At 43.9% G+C, this 14,600-nt stretch overlaps 1 protein-coding gene and 1 long non-coding RNA gene across 4 annotated transcripts in view; both read left to right on the top strand.

Moving 5' to 3' along the window:
* SEMA4D (semaphorin 4D) overlaps window positions 1–13,623 on the top strand; it is a 118,071-nt gene extending 104,448 nt beyond the window's left edge. For all 3 annotated transcript variants that reach the window (XM_081880409.1, XM_081880410.1, XM_081880411.1), the window contains 7 exons: window positions 842–1,017; window positions 1,108–1,264; window positions 2,648–2,870; window positions 4,057–4,172; window positions 4,388–4,560; window positions 8,672–8,718; window positions 11,232–13,623. In XM_081880409.1, the coding sequence (XP_081736535.1) occupies window positions 842–1,017; window positions 1,108–1,264; window positions 2,648–2,870; window positions 4,057–4,172; window positions 4,388–4,560; window positions 8,672–8,718; window positions 11,232–12,151 (1,812 nt within the window). In that variant the 3' untranslated portion in view covers window positions 12,152–13,623. The remainder of the gene's footprint in view (window positions 1–841; window positions 1,018–1,107; window positions 1,265–2,647; window positions 2,871–4,056; window positions 4,173–4,387; window positions 4,561–8,671; window positions 8,719–11,231) is intronic.
* The window catches only part of LOC309352202, a 206,979-nt gene that overhangs the window by 173,939 nt on the left and 18,440 nt on the right, over window positions 1–14,600 (top strand). The gene's annotated exons all lie outside the window — the stretch shown is intronic.

Raw genomic sequence — 14,600 nt, 5'->3', positions numbered from 1 at the left:
AGCCTGCCAGTCCTGTATTCAGCTCCTTGTCTCCAAGGGCTTAGAGACTTCTGCATGTAGCAGAACAAAAAATGCAAGGGGTCCCGTCCCCTGACGGAGTTTAAGACTGCCAGGAAAACAGCTGGATCGGGAAGAGACTTAGGGGGAAGTGGGAGGCCCACATCATCAGTTCTGGCAACTGCTTTACCTGCAGACAGTCTCACTGTAGGTTTCTCTTGTTTGTATTATGTTTCCTTGGAAAAAAGAATCAACTTTACCATTCATCTCGGAGTCTCTCTGCTGATTTGCAGCTGAACCAGCTGACACATGAGTATTGAGGCCCTAAGAGTCTGCAGTTCATGTCCGGGAGTGGAGACTTCGCCACACAGTGCATGGTTAAAGGGTGTGATTTGGTCCTACAAGAGGTGGTGATGGCCACCAACTTGGATGTTTTCAAAAGAGGGCTAGACATGGAGGATAAGGCTGTGTTCTGCCTCACCTGTGGAAGAAAGTATTCCTCTTCATGCTAGCTGCTAGGTATTGTAAGTGCAGACAGTGCTTCTATACTCGGGACTTGCTTGCAGGTTCCCCAAAGGCATCTGGCTGGTCACTGCAAGAACTGGAAGCTAGACTAGATGGGCCAACACACAATACAATGTAGAACTGAATTTAGCTATCTCTCACAGGTTATATGTGCTAATAGTAACCTCTTAATGCTAATCTCAATCCACCTTGTTTGGCGAATTTGTCCATATAAGCTATACTTGAAATATTGGTTGCAATTATTCAGTCTAATGTAGCAGAATTCTGTATACTTTTGAAAAGGAATCGGCTTACTTTTGAATGCATTTTTCTTTTAAAGGGGGACCAAGGTGGACACAGAACTTTACAGAAAAAATGGACATCCTATCTCAAGGCCAGGTTGCTTTGCTCTGTACCAGAGAAAAATTTGTTTTTCAACGTTGTCAATGATGTTTTCATCCTGAAGACTCCAAGTTCGAAGGAGCCAGTGATCTACGGGGTTTTCTCCCCACAATTGTAAGTAACGCTTGAACATTTGGAAGTATTTGTTTCTGAGGAAGTGTGAAACAAGTTGCTGATTTTGGTTTCCTTGGTGTGTGTTTTAAGGAACAACGTCGGGCTATCAGCTGTTTGTGCCTACAACATCTCGACAGTGGAGGATGTTTTTGCCAAAGGGAAGTACATGCAAATCGCGACCGTAGAGCAGTCCCACACAAAATGGCTGCGATACAACGGAGAGATTCCTAAACCCCGGCCTGGAGCGGTAAGTCTGAATAAACTGAGGACTGGTTACGATCCTGTTCATAATAAGCAAATGTTCATGTGCCACATGCCTCTGGGCCCCCCAAGCTGTGCTAATCCCTTCCTAGCAGATGGAGAGGACCAGCACAGCAGGTGTGTGATGCCTACACAACCCAATGCCGGTATTGGTTTCTCCCATGACATACTCCTCTTTTACAGTTTGCCACAGGAAGCTCCTTGCAAACACACCCATAGAGAATATGGGTCGGCTAGTTTAGTTGGTTGCTATTTTAGATTTGCAGCTTCCTCTGTCCCTTAGCAGCAGGTGTTGGGGTGCTTGCCAGCGGCCTCATTCACATGTTCCTGTGCAGTGTGGATGCTTCCAGGACCTCAACTTGCATGGCATGAGTCCCACAAAGCTATCAGTGTAAATGATAGTCCGTATGTTTTGAGCCAATCCTATTCACGCAAGGCAAATTGTTCCTTGGGGTGGGAGTCCCAGGCATGGTTAGGAGTGACTTGAACCATGTGAGGAGGTCTTCACACGTAACAGTTGGCTGAAGCTACTTACGCAATTCAGAATCCAGCAAGAAAATGTGCTGAATAGTAAAATCTGAATGCAGTCTACAGTGGTACCTTGGTTCTTGAACTTAATCCATTCCAGGAGTCTGTTCGACTCCTGAAACCATTCGTAAACCAAGGCGCGGCTTCCGATTGGCTGCATGAGACGTTTAGCCGCATCAGATGTTTGGCTTCTGAAAAAGGTTCGCAAGCCAGAACACACTTCCAGGTTTGCAGTGTTCAGGAGCCGATCTGTTCGGGAGCCAAGCCATTTGAGTACCAAGGTACCACTGTACACAAAACCACTGTACACAAAACAACTGCACCAAGCAAAAAGAACAAAATACATGCAATTTACCTATAAAGATATTTGCATCCCATCATCAAGATATATTTTAGCCACTGAGAACAGAGATGTTCTTCCACTTTAAGATAAAGTGAAAGCTTGCACAAAAGAGTACTTGCACGGTTTAGGACAATTTTATCCACTTCTGGGAACCTCCTTGTTATGTTTTTGCCATACATGGCTGTTGCTTCATACAATCAGATAATGTTTGAGACAAATACCAGAGGCCTCCATGGAAGGAGACTGCACAAACTTCGCAGATGCTTTGCTTATTTCTTGATTGTCAATGGAATGAGCACACCTCTGCTTAAAAGAAAGATATGAATGTGGCTTATCCCACGGTGAATAAATACATATTTTAAAAGGTAGCAGCTGTAATGTTTTTATTTTAAACAATGCTTTAACTGTTTTAGAACTGCTTCCCTATCTTGCTTATTCTGTTGCTCTTCCTTTTTAAAGCTCTCATTAATCATGTGACATACATTTTTCTTGGGACAGTGTATAAACAAGGAGGCTAAAGCAGACAATATCACAACTACACTCAACTTACCCGACAAAACCCTGCAGTTTGTCAAAGACCATCCTCTGATGGATGACTCTGTGACCCCAATTGGAGACCGGCCCCGACTGGTGAAGAGAGATGTGAAGTATACACAGATTGTGGTAGACCGAGTCCAGGCCCTGAATGGCACTTTCTATGATGTCATGTTCATCAGCACAGGTGAGTTTTCCGCACTCTGAGAACTGGACAACATTGCACTATGATAAGGTGGCTTTTCAGCTCATTGAGCTAGTCTTGTGAGCTGCATATTTGTTGCAATTCAGAGCATCCTGGGTTCTAAGACTGGCAAAAATTGCCTGTGAGATCGGGGCTGAACTCCAGCCAACTAGTTTGCTAACACATATATTTGCAAATCAGAGTCCTGCATTTTAAACCTTTGAGGCTCCGAAATGGCCCAGGACTTCAAAACGTTTATGACTTCCTCTTCCCATATGAACCTTCCTCTACACCCAGATCTCTGAGCTTCAGCAGCTTGGATACAAGAGAAAAGGCCTTTTCAGTCATGGCACCGTTGTTGTGAAATTCCCTCAAAATTGCTCACTTCTTATGTAGTAAAGATTTTGGTGATGGATGCTTAGTGTTGCTACCTTAGTTTTGTTTGCATGTGGTTTTGTTTAATTGTGTAGTAATTGTTTCTGTGATTTCCCCCCCTTTTTTTAAAAAAAGGAATTGTTTAATTGCCAGTTGTTAGTTGGCTTAATTTTTCTTTTCAAGGAAAGGTGGATTGTACTTTTAAAAATAAATAAATGGCTCTATCAGACCAGCATTGTAATGAAATCATTATGTTGATTTAAGAACAAGTTGAAAGATAATTTCCTCACCCAAGTATGACATCTCTCAGGCGAGCGTTTATGCATCACTCTTAGCTTGTCTACACTTTGAGTAGTCCATAATGTTCCCAAGCCTTGGGTCCACATATATTTATGGAACACAGCTCCTAGGTTTGCTCTTTGCCATGCTCTCTGGGGCTGAGGGAGCTTGTACCTTAAATGTCGCTGGATTCCAAGGTTGGTCTAAAAAAGGTTGGTGGTTTTTGGTTAACCAAAAAGGAAAAAGAAAAGTTTACAGCTGAAGTATAAGAATCCAGCCCATGTCCTGGTAGCAAACTGCTCAGAAAGGGTGAAACAACTGCAGTTTGGAAGAAGAAATGGAATTAAAGGATGAAATGAAAGTTGGATAGAGAATGAAAATGCTCAAGGTTGGGTAGCTGCGTAGCAAAACACAATAAAAGGCATGAGGGGAAGGAAGCAGGAGCCTTGGGGTGAAAACATCAGACTATAGTCTGTGTGTGCTGGTTTTGTATTTTGATTTTTATATATACCAAAGTGTGGCCCTTTTGTTTCAGACCGAGGAGCCCTTCACAAAGCCATTGGCTACGAAAACGGAATGCATATCATTGAAGAAACGCAGCTCTTCCCAAACTTTGAGCCCATTCAGACTCTGTTGCTTTCTTCGAAAAAGGTAGGACTCAGTAAGAATTTGGGCTGTGGGAAGGAGAGATTGCAGAACAGCAAGAATACCCAACCCTGCCATTGGGGTGGAGTGGAGGGAAAGCAGCTGTTGAATTCAGTCATTTCTGCTGGGGGTTTTGTAACCTGTCCTGGACTGTCCCAAAGGCACTGTTCCTGCGAGATGCTAAAGAAAGTTGTAACTTTCCCCCCATGTTCTTTCTGCAGGGGAAGCAATATCTCTATGCCGGGTCCAACGCTGGAGTAGTCCAGTCTCCCGTTGCGTTTTGTGACAAATACACCAGCTGTGTGGACTGCGTCCTAGCAAGAGATCCGTACTGTGCTTGGAATGCCCGTGCCTCTCTCTGTGTCAGTATCTTCAAAGAGAGGGAGACCGAAAGGTAAAAGCACTTAGATGTTTGCTAAATACAGTCACACCTCATGTTACGTCTGCTTCATGTTACGTTCTTTCAGGTTACGTCCCGCGGCGACCTGGAAGTACCAGAAAGGGTTACTCCCGGGTTTTGCCACATGCGCAGACGCACAAAATGACGTCATGCGCAGACGTGGCAAATTGCAACCTGCGCATGCGCAGACGCGCCGCTGTGGTTTGCGTCCTTTCCATGTTGCGAACGGGCCTCTGGAACGGATCCCGTTCACAACCAGAGGTACCACTGTATCACCGATGTATTGCAAAGTAGAGGGAATGTATATATTTACGTGGGTCAACTAAGGAATGCAAAACTCTCCCTCCCTCTCCCTCTCCCCCCCCCCTCTGTATTCTATAATTGCAAGAGCACATTGTCAGCAGAAATTGGTACAAAATGCAGCACCCTGAGAAGAATCCTCTGCTGCTTTCCTTGTTCCTCTTGCAATTCTATGCCTATGCATGTTTACTTGGGAATAATATCATTTGAACTCAGTGGAACTTGCATTGAAGTAAACATGCACAGGATTTTCACAAGTCACCTTTCTTGTTGTAAACAGGTACCGCAAGACATTTCTAGCGTGTGGGCAATCTTTGGTGAAATCTCAAAAATCTGTAGGGAGAAGGAGAAGTGATTTCTGAAAAAGTTCCTACTGAACCATGGAGTGCAGAGTTCTTTGCCACTTAGCATAATCAAGAGGGGCAGAGTAAATAATGCAAAATAGATTTGTGCAGAGTTCAAGCTTTTGGGGGCATAGGCTTTTACTTAAAAAGCAGCACAGAGAATGCACAGCCCAAACGCTGCAACTTTGAATTGCCTTTCAAAATCAACATAATAATTAATGTATACGAACAGAACCTACACATTTTTTTACTTTACGTATGAAAAACACATGGTCCCATGAAGGGCTCTTCGCTGAAGCTGAGCAGGCCTAGAATATAAATGTAAGAAATGTAGCAGGCCTGGAAGACTGGTGGAATATAAGTGTAAGAAAACAAGTTCACAGACATAGGCTCTGAAAGAACAAATTGCCCAAGTCAGAACACCCCTGGCTAGATGCATATCCAGCTGTTCATCTTTCAACCATGCAAACCTACCTTACTGTTCTTAAAACAACAACCAGAAGCTCCATAGTTACAGATATTTTGTCATTGCAGAGCATACCGGTATTGCAATAGATAACTATCTTCATAATCATTGTTTACCGCATCTTCTTGTTGCTTTTATATATTTATTTCATAGTTTTTAAGCTGTACTTGGTAAAAACACTCCGGGTGGCACACATAAAGCCAAAACAAAGATAATGACAGCTTCTCCCAGATGGGAGCGCCCATTTTGTCTGGCCCCAGAGGAAACGGTGGGAAGAGGCTGATGATGAAAATGGTGGGAATGCAGACTTGTCGGCCGGTCCCTTTGTCTATAGGGGCACCCTACTCTCTAGCCTGGCAGCTGAGTGTGGGTTTACTGGGAGCGTGGACCAGCATGGCGGCCATTTTGCTCCAGTCTGCAGCCGGGTTTTAAAAGGGACGCCCATAGCTGTTAAGAGCAATGGCTTCACTTTTTCAAAGGCTGGGAAAACGAAAAAGGTATTTGGCACCCAAAGGACATTGAAGTAGGCACTAGGTGAGCCTGTCTGAGGAGCACAGCTGACTGCTGGAAGGCCTGCCCTCACCACCACCGCCTGTATTTTATTTATTATTCTTTTTTATTGAATTTACCTTATTTTTCGCTCCATTTTTCGCTCCATAGTTTTTAGAGAAGGAAAACAAGAAAAAAAATATTTTGAATCAAATGTTGTACTAAACTATTTAATAAACTACCGGTATATCAGAATAATATTTCAACCATGTAAAGTGAACAGCAGTCAACAGTGGCATTAAGAGCCATCATCCCTGTCATTTACAAATGAAGAGAGACTTTTCCCCCTAGCAATGGAAATATATGAGCTTCCCACATTGAGTCCCTTAGTTCTAAGGACTGTATGGTTTGGCCCTACACAATTATTTTAATAAAGCCAAAAGAAGTGGGACTTTCCTCCTTTTTGTTCATTGCAGAGTGCTCTGGGGGCTTTCATATGAGGGAGGAATGAGGGAGAAATCTGATTCAATTCCCATTTAAAGTCAAACCTACCTAATTCATACCTTCATACACAACACAAGGACCAAACCACAGCCGCCCTTCAAATTTCAAACTTCTGCAAAGGAAGGTACTACTGTCCTGGCAAGACCAGTGGCGGAGGGAGGGTCTTGTGTGGCGGCACATAGCCCACACGAGCATCATCCCAAGGGGGTGGTATGCGTGTGCACGCACCCATCCCAGTGGGGCGGCTGAGCGTGGGGGCAGAAGGGTTACACGGCTCCTGCTGTGCTTGCTTTACACCCGTGTAAGCAGCTCCTGTCCCGCTTTGCTGCTTTAAAGAGAGCCGCGGAGCATTCGCTTCATAAGACACACAAAAAAAGTGTGTTTTATGGAGCAAAAAATACGGTATATACCACCCTATACCTGGAGGTCTCAAACAGAACAAAAGTATCTGTTTGAGAAGGAATTTGGGGAAGCACCCCAACTGATGATCTCAGGGCCCAGTTCTGCTGTTCATAATGTTATTCCAGGGCTTCCCCTCGAGAGAACCTCCTTAAACATCCTCAGGAAGCTGGGCACGAATACCAGGCCACTACAGGAGCTGCCTACCAATAGAACTGCAGTACACAGTATTAGCAAGTCAGATCATCGCCTGCTTTCCACCACTCCTCTCTAGCTTACGTATTAGGTGGGACGTGTCAGTTTCCCATTACAGCAGTCAGGCTGTCAGCAGCACTACGTTATCCCTCTGTACCCAGTGGTGTGCGGTCAGTGGACTGGAAGTGGTCGCTGAGACCATGTAACACTGGTCCTGAAAGATCTTCATTGGCTCCCAGTACGTTTCCGAGCACAGTTCAAAGTGTTGGTGCTGACCTTTAAAGCCCTAAATGGCCTCGGCCCGGTATACCTAAAGGAGCGTCTCCACCCCCATCGTTCAGCCCAGACACCCAGGTCCAGCTCTGAGGGCCTTCTGGCGGTTCCCTCACTGAGAGAAATGAGGTTACTGGGAACCAGGCAGAGGGCCTTCTTGGTGGTGACGCCCTCCCTGTAGAACACTCTCCCATCAGATGTCAGGGAAATAAACAACTATCTGACTTTTAGAAGACCTCTGAAAGCAGCCCTGTTTAGGGGAATTTTTAAAGTTTGATGTTTTATCGTGTTTTTAGTATTCTGTTGGGAGCCGCCCAGAGTGGCTGGGGAAACTCAGCCAGATGGGCAGGGTAGAAATATATTACTACTACTACGGGACTAGGCTAGTCCCCTGAATGTTCCTGGTTAATTGGAGTATTGAAGTATTAAAGTCTGACACCTCCTTCCCAACGTCTAGAAAGCTGCTGGGTGGCTTAGGAAAGGGAAGCCCGATGCTCACGCACATGATATCGGGATGTCAATACATAACACGCGTGATTCTAACTTCCCCTATGAAACATTTCACTGCCAAATCCACAGCAGCTGTTAGCCTGAAAAAAATTGTGGGCTGTTCTTTTTCTAGCTCTTTCTTTCACCTCCATGGGCACAATTAAAACCAGATATCCTGGTATTAGAAGATTGCAGATATTTTAAATGATTTTTTCCCATTTAAAGGTCTGTAAAGAAAGCTTCCGGGCTTCGGCACAAATTTGGAGTCAACAGACTCAAAATCACTGCGATGTCTGAGAAGTGTTTTTTCCAAAAGTGTTTTTCCTGAACAGCGGCTTTCCCAAACTGTGTTCCAAACTGTTGCAAACACACACAACTTGTTTATTTAAATAAAGGGTCTGTTTGTCACTTTGTGGAATGCTGCCCTTCAGCAAAAGGTGATCCGACGGCTTCTGCGCTCCTTCCTCTCCCCCTCTCCTGCGTCACTTGTTTGGATATTATCAAATCCTGTCAGTGCCGCCTTTCCAGGCATTTGGAGGGAGGCAGATAACAAATTTGCAGGTGGGGAGAGATTTGCACACAGAGGGTAGGGAGGGTAGGCGATGGTAAATGTATTGACTCTTTGACTGTCTCTTTACTTTTGTAGGGACTGGATTCAGAATATTAGTGGCGATGCTTCTTCTTGTACTGCTGGTAAGCTTTTCTTTCTTTCCAAAAGAGGTGGGGAAATAATAAGTGTAATAAACATTTGGGCTGAGCTCCTCCACAAAATGCTTGGTGCGATATCTAACACTTCTATTTAATGTGTAGTTTTTTGTTACAATAAAAAACCCCACATCTTTTTATTTTTGGCTTGTTTTTGCCTCCCCCCCCCCCCCAAATAGGGCCAATTCTCAGTCTATGGCCACCTCACATGTGCTACAACTGTTCCCTAGCTGTAACCTTTCCTCTATGCCATGCCCGAATTAGGCTTCAAAAAAGTCTTCTGTTTGTTTAAGGAGGCTTCTCTCAGAGGGACGGAGGGGCAGGGGGCCAGAACTCAGAGAAGGTCTCTGTCGGCACATGTTGGTGACCCCTCTGTTAGCTGTTATTGTAATTACTTGAGGAAATTGTCTTTTATACCCTTGAATTGTCATGGGGTTTATGAAATCAATACAGTGGTACCTTGGTTAGCGAACGTCTCCGTTGATGAACGTTTTGGTTTTCGAACGCCGTAAACCCGGAAGTAAATGCTTCAGTTTTCGAACACGCCTCAGAAGTCAAACATACCACACTCCTTCCATATTGAGTTTTCTGTACTGAGTTTTCAGTTTTCGAACGTTTCAGAACTCGAATGGTCTTCCGGAACGGATTACATTCGAAAACCGAGGTACCAGCATTTTAATGTCTAATGTAATGTTTCTGACTGAAAATACTTTTGGGTGTGCCTTCCAAAATGACAAGTTTTGCATGCCCAGAGATGATGCCTCAAACCCTTGAATATCATCATCATCATCAACAACATATTGATATGCCACCTTTCTCCCAAGTTGGGATTCAAGGTGGCTTACATTTAAAAACATTATAGAATAGAAACATTAATTTAAACACATCAGGGCACAGCTAGAATCAGCAGTTAAAACAGTTTGTGCTGACAGCACGCCACTGATCACTTGCTCCTTGCTTTCCAAAGGCCTGTCTGAATAGGACAGAAAGAAAACTGGCAGAAAGAGACAGTCCAGCCTCCCTTGAGACACAGAAAAGGCTATCTCTTGTGCTACCAGTAGGTGTGATGCTGATGGGGCCGAGAGAAGGCCCAAGGGTCTTAGCACCCAGGCAGGTTCACACAGGGAGACACGATCTTTCAGGTGGTCTGGGCCCAAGCCACATATGGCTTTGAGGATCATAAACAGCAATTTAAATTGTGCCTGGAAATGGACCAGTATCCGGTTGTTTTAAACGAGGGAGTATCTGTGTTCCCTGTAACCAACCTCAGTCAGCAGTTTGGCTGCAACACGCGGGATTTCTTGCCGTAACAGCACATTTTCTGCAAAGAGTTGCTGTTGCTATTGCTGCTATATTAATGAACAAAATATGGTGTGAATACATTGAATAGAGATTCTGGTCTTTTTTATTTATTTATTGGGCTTTTAGTCAGTTTTTTAACGAAAGAGAAAGCTGAAAAGCAACTTAGAATACGAAAATTGAAACCAGTACAGAGTTAAAACAAATAAAAGCTAAAAGCAGTGATATACATAAAAAGGCATTGACGTCTACTAAAAGAGACCACACTATCTAAAGACCAAAAGCCTGACTGTAAAGGTTTTTTGCCTGGTGCCTAAAAGTAGCCAGTGATAGTGTCAGGCATGCTTCCCTGGGGAGAACATTCCATAGGTGGGGAGCCATCACCAAAAAGGCCTGGTGTAGTAGAACTCCCAAGTATTTTCTTTGCAATGGGCACATGATCCAAAGCTTCATAGACTCAGAGCTTCTTATGGTCAAATACTTTCTGGCTTTGTCCACCACGTGTGAGTTACTGAAAGCTCTGTTTGGCAATCCCTATTGCACACATGGAACGCTGCCAGACTCGGAAGCTACTATGGTCTCAGAAAGCCATAGTTTGGCTTACTGTGTTGTGTGAACCAGGTGGTTGTGTTTTCTTGCAAAAGAATTTAAACGCAAAGCAGTATTTCAGATAAAAGGTAGTTTCACTTAAACATTTCAGCAATGTTTATGACTCTTCGGATCATTCATTTTTTTGAGGTTTTGCACTTTCTGGGCTGGTTTGGGGTTTTCCCCCTGGCAATTTCACGTGTGCTCATTTTATTGGGATGAGCCTGTGTACGCAGTCTTTGTTCCTGTGATGACAGAACATCATCTTTTAACACTTAAGGCTTAAAGCAGCATTCATGTGTTACTCCCCTCATCCCCGTACACAAATCATACGCTAATTGCACAGATTTCTCCATCTTTGGAATACAGTAGTTTAGCAAGCAGTTCCAGAGATACTTAGGAATGCCACCACTTTATCCTAGCCAAATGCACATCTATTGTAAGTTGTACCCTGTGTTGAGTATATATGTGTTGTTGTTTCAGGCTAGCGTGACACTTCTTGTGAGCTGGTAGTTTTTTCCCCTGTATATGCCTGCATGGCTGAATTGGCCTGCTCCCCACACTGAAAAGAAAACTCATTTCTGTTCTCGTTTACATTTATTTTGCTGTTCCAGATAAAGTAAGAGAGCATTATCTGCAGCACACTTTCAAGCATGGCAGCACTGCAGAGCTAAAATGTTCTCAGAAGTCCAACCTGGCCCAGGTGGTTTGGAAATTCAAGGACGATGTGCTCAAGGTGGAAAGTCCGAAGTACCGCCTGCTGGAGAAGGCGCTGCTGATCTTCAATTTGTCGGAGGGCGACAGCGGCGTTTATCAGTGCCTGTCGGAAGAAAAAGTGAAGAACCAGAAGTTCTCGCAAGTGTTGGCTAAACATATTTTGGAACTGAGGAAAGTCCAGCACACCACGATGAGCCCCACCCAGCCAACCACACCGACGGAACGCAACGTGGAAGCAGCCAAAATGCCGACTGTCGCGATCCAAGACCCGGCCGCTCACATGTCCACCTCCCCGGTGGTTCCAGTCACAACGTCCAGGATAGTGACGAATCCCATTGTCCCCACCCTCATGAGCACTGCACCTGATGTCGAGCTCTTGAACTCGCCTCCCGAGGTCTCTGCAAAGACCATGTTTCTGAGGTCCAACGATAACTCCCTCTTGATGTTTCTCTTTCTCTTCTTTTTCGTGCTCTTCCTGTGCCTGTTTGCCTACAACTGTTACAAAGGGTTTCTGCCGGACCAGTGCCTGAAGTTTCGTTCCGCTATGTTGCTTGGGAAGAAGAAGCCCAAGGCTGATTTCTCTGACTGTGAGCAAAGCGTGAAGGAGACCCTGGTGGAGCCAGGCAGTCTCCTGACCCAAAGCGGGGAGCACCCAAAACCGGCACATGACACGGGATACGAGACTGAAGCCGACTATGGAAACGGCCATGTTCAACACGATGAGGACCATTCGCAGTCTTACAAGGAAGTCAAGGACAAACCTTTTGATGTCAAGTGCGAACTGAAATTTGCTGACTCGGATGCTGAGGGGGATTAAAGGAGAAAAAACCCACCTTCCCTAATGAAAGTACTGTCATTCTGAATCGTTTGTTTCCGAACACAAAACATTTTAGATGTGATAACTGGGCCAGAAAGGGCTACGTGTTCTAAGCTTTTTTTAAGTGACACATTGTCATTTCCCACCTGGATAGAGCAGAGAGAGATCTCACATTTTCTGAAAACGGTTCTGTTACACACTTATTTCTTATGTGTTTCTTTTTTATTTTAAATGGCCAGTTACGGTTTCACACGGTGAGCTTCTAAGCTGCCCTTCCCCTCCTCCCCAGCCAAGGAAAATTTAACACTTGCACATACTGACTATTTTGATTAATCCCTCTTTTTCATAGAAGGTAAAATTAACTCTTGTTGCAGAGCCATACCAAAAAGGATTTCAGTAGCTCCTGCCTGCACGTATTTAACTGCCATTAAAAATCTAATTTCAGTTTAATTCCAAATTGGAAATGATGTTTAGTTTATCAGATTGGTAAATAATAGCCTTTTTGTCCAGATTGGGACATTTCTTTGCATCTAGTGATTTTAATGCATTTGTCTGGTAGTTTTAGCTGGTGAAAGAAATGTTGGATCTTTCCAAAACTGTTTGTGTACCTTTTTAGAATATGATGTATTCTAGAGTTGCATAAGGTTCTCAGGGATAAGCTTCGGTTAAATGTCTCTCCCCCCCTTTTGTTTTTTAGAGGCGTTGATATGGTAATCATTTTGAGAGCTTAATGTTCATTTTTGGGTTGTGGGGAGTTTAGCTTTAGAAAAAAGATGTTAAAAAGATGTAGTTGGACACTGCCACATTAACTGATTTTATGGAATTGTTTTAAGGTTTTAAAAAGTGGATTATTGTGGACAAACAGTAGTCATTGAACCGCAGCAGTGTGAGAGGCTTCTATTTCAGAGATACAATGCGGACCTTGGCAAACATGCGATGGACCTCTCAAAAGAGACAGTTGAGGATGTCATGCATTTTGTAACTATTCCCCGCAGTTGGGAAGCAATAGGGCTCCAGCCTCTCTCACTCCCATAATCAACTTTGCCAAATATTTTCACTGTTTCTTCACAACTTCCACCAATGTTTTCCAAAAAGGCAACTGGAGAAAAGAAACCAGAGAAGAGCAGAAAACTGCCCAAAGGGTCGACCACTTTAATCTCTCCTGGGACTCAACAACGGCACTATTTGTCTGTAAAACTCCTTTGTGCTGTACAGTTTTAAAAAATCCTTGTCTCTCGCTGTCTTTTGTGTCTCATGTAAATATGGTTAGAAATAGGGACGACTGAGTAGGCAACATGTCCCAAAGTCCTTTTCTTTTCTTTGTTCCTGTTGAAATATTTCCCCAGCACACACCTTAGATGGTCTTAGTGTAAACTATTCTAGATTTTGTATGGTTCATTTTGCTTTTATTTTTCTATTTTTGATTCTGTATATATGAAAAAATAAGGAAATAAATATTGAAGTTCATTGTATTTCATCCTTGTCCTTGAGCAATAACAACTTGTCTTTTAAAAAACCAGAAGCCTTAGAGGGTTTTCTCGCTGTAAGATTTGAACAGGTGTGATTTCCTGTATTTCAAAACTGAAATAAGAAGGAACTTTCTTTTGATTAAATGTTTGCTGCTCATTTCTCCCTCCTTTGCAAACTGTTTCTTTGGCGTGTTCTTAGAACTTTTTTCCTTAGTGCCCTTTTCTTCTTCTTTTTCCTGTTCTGTCCTCCTCTGCCACAGCTTCATCTCCCATAACTTTCCCTCCTACTGGTTCCTCCTCTTTGTCCTGTATGGAAAGTGACTCGCGTCCTCCATCCATCAGTCCCCAGCCCGATGTTTGGTCTAGCGCAGATTTTGCCACAGTCACCTTGATGCCACCGTTCCTAAGTGACCAGATCCGGCGTGTGGGTGCCCAGACCACCTTCTTCCTCTTCTGCCAAGCTACGGGTAAGTCGGAGGATGCTGTTACCCATTCCTGCAGGTTGCATTCACCAAATCGCATTTGCTTTAACTTCTTTTGTGCACAAGTCGAATGGCAAGAGAGGTCAGGGCATCAAAAAGGTTTGTGTTGAGGGTGGGAAACTGCGGTCCTTCCTCCCATCACAGGCAGCATTGTTTGGTGGCAAAAAATGAGGGCGTAGGGTCTCCCCAGGCAGCAGAAATCAGTGATGTCTGCTTGGAAGGGCCTTACGCATCCTGCAGGTTGTGCACACAAGGTTTAAAATCAGCCCTTCTAACAACTTCTCTTACGTCAGTCATTAGAATCAGTCCCCAATGTCTTTTCCTTCGTACGTGGCTACAGGAAATAGGAGCATTACCGCAACTTGAATGACATTTCAGAAACATTTTCCAGATCAAAAAATATTGCCAAACTTTGGTTTATTTGTGCTGTATATTTGAGAGCGTGTTTTTCAGGAATTTTGTATTTACAAGTACAGTCTGACCTCTTCTTACGTATCC

Source organism: Podarcis erhardii (assembly GCF_964252035.2).
Source record: "Podarcis erhardii genome assembly, chromosome: 11".
Taxonomy (NCBI): Eukaryota; Metazoa; Chordata; class Lepidosauria; order Squamata; family Lacertidae; genus Podarcis; species Podarcis erhardii.
This window is presented reverse-complemented; position numbering and strand designations above follow the sequence as displayed.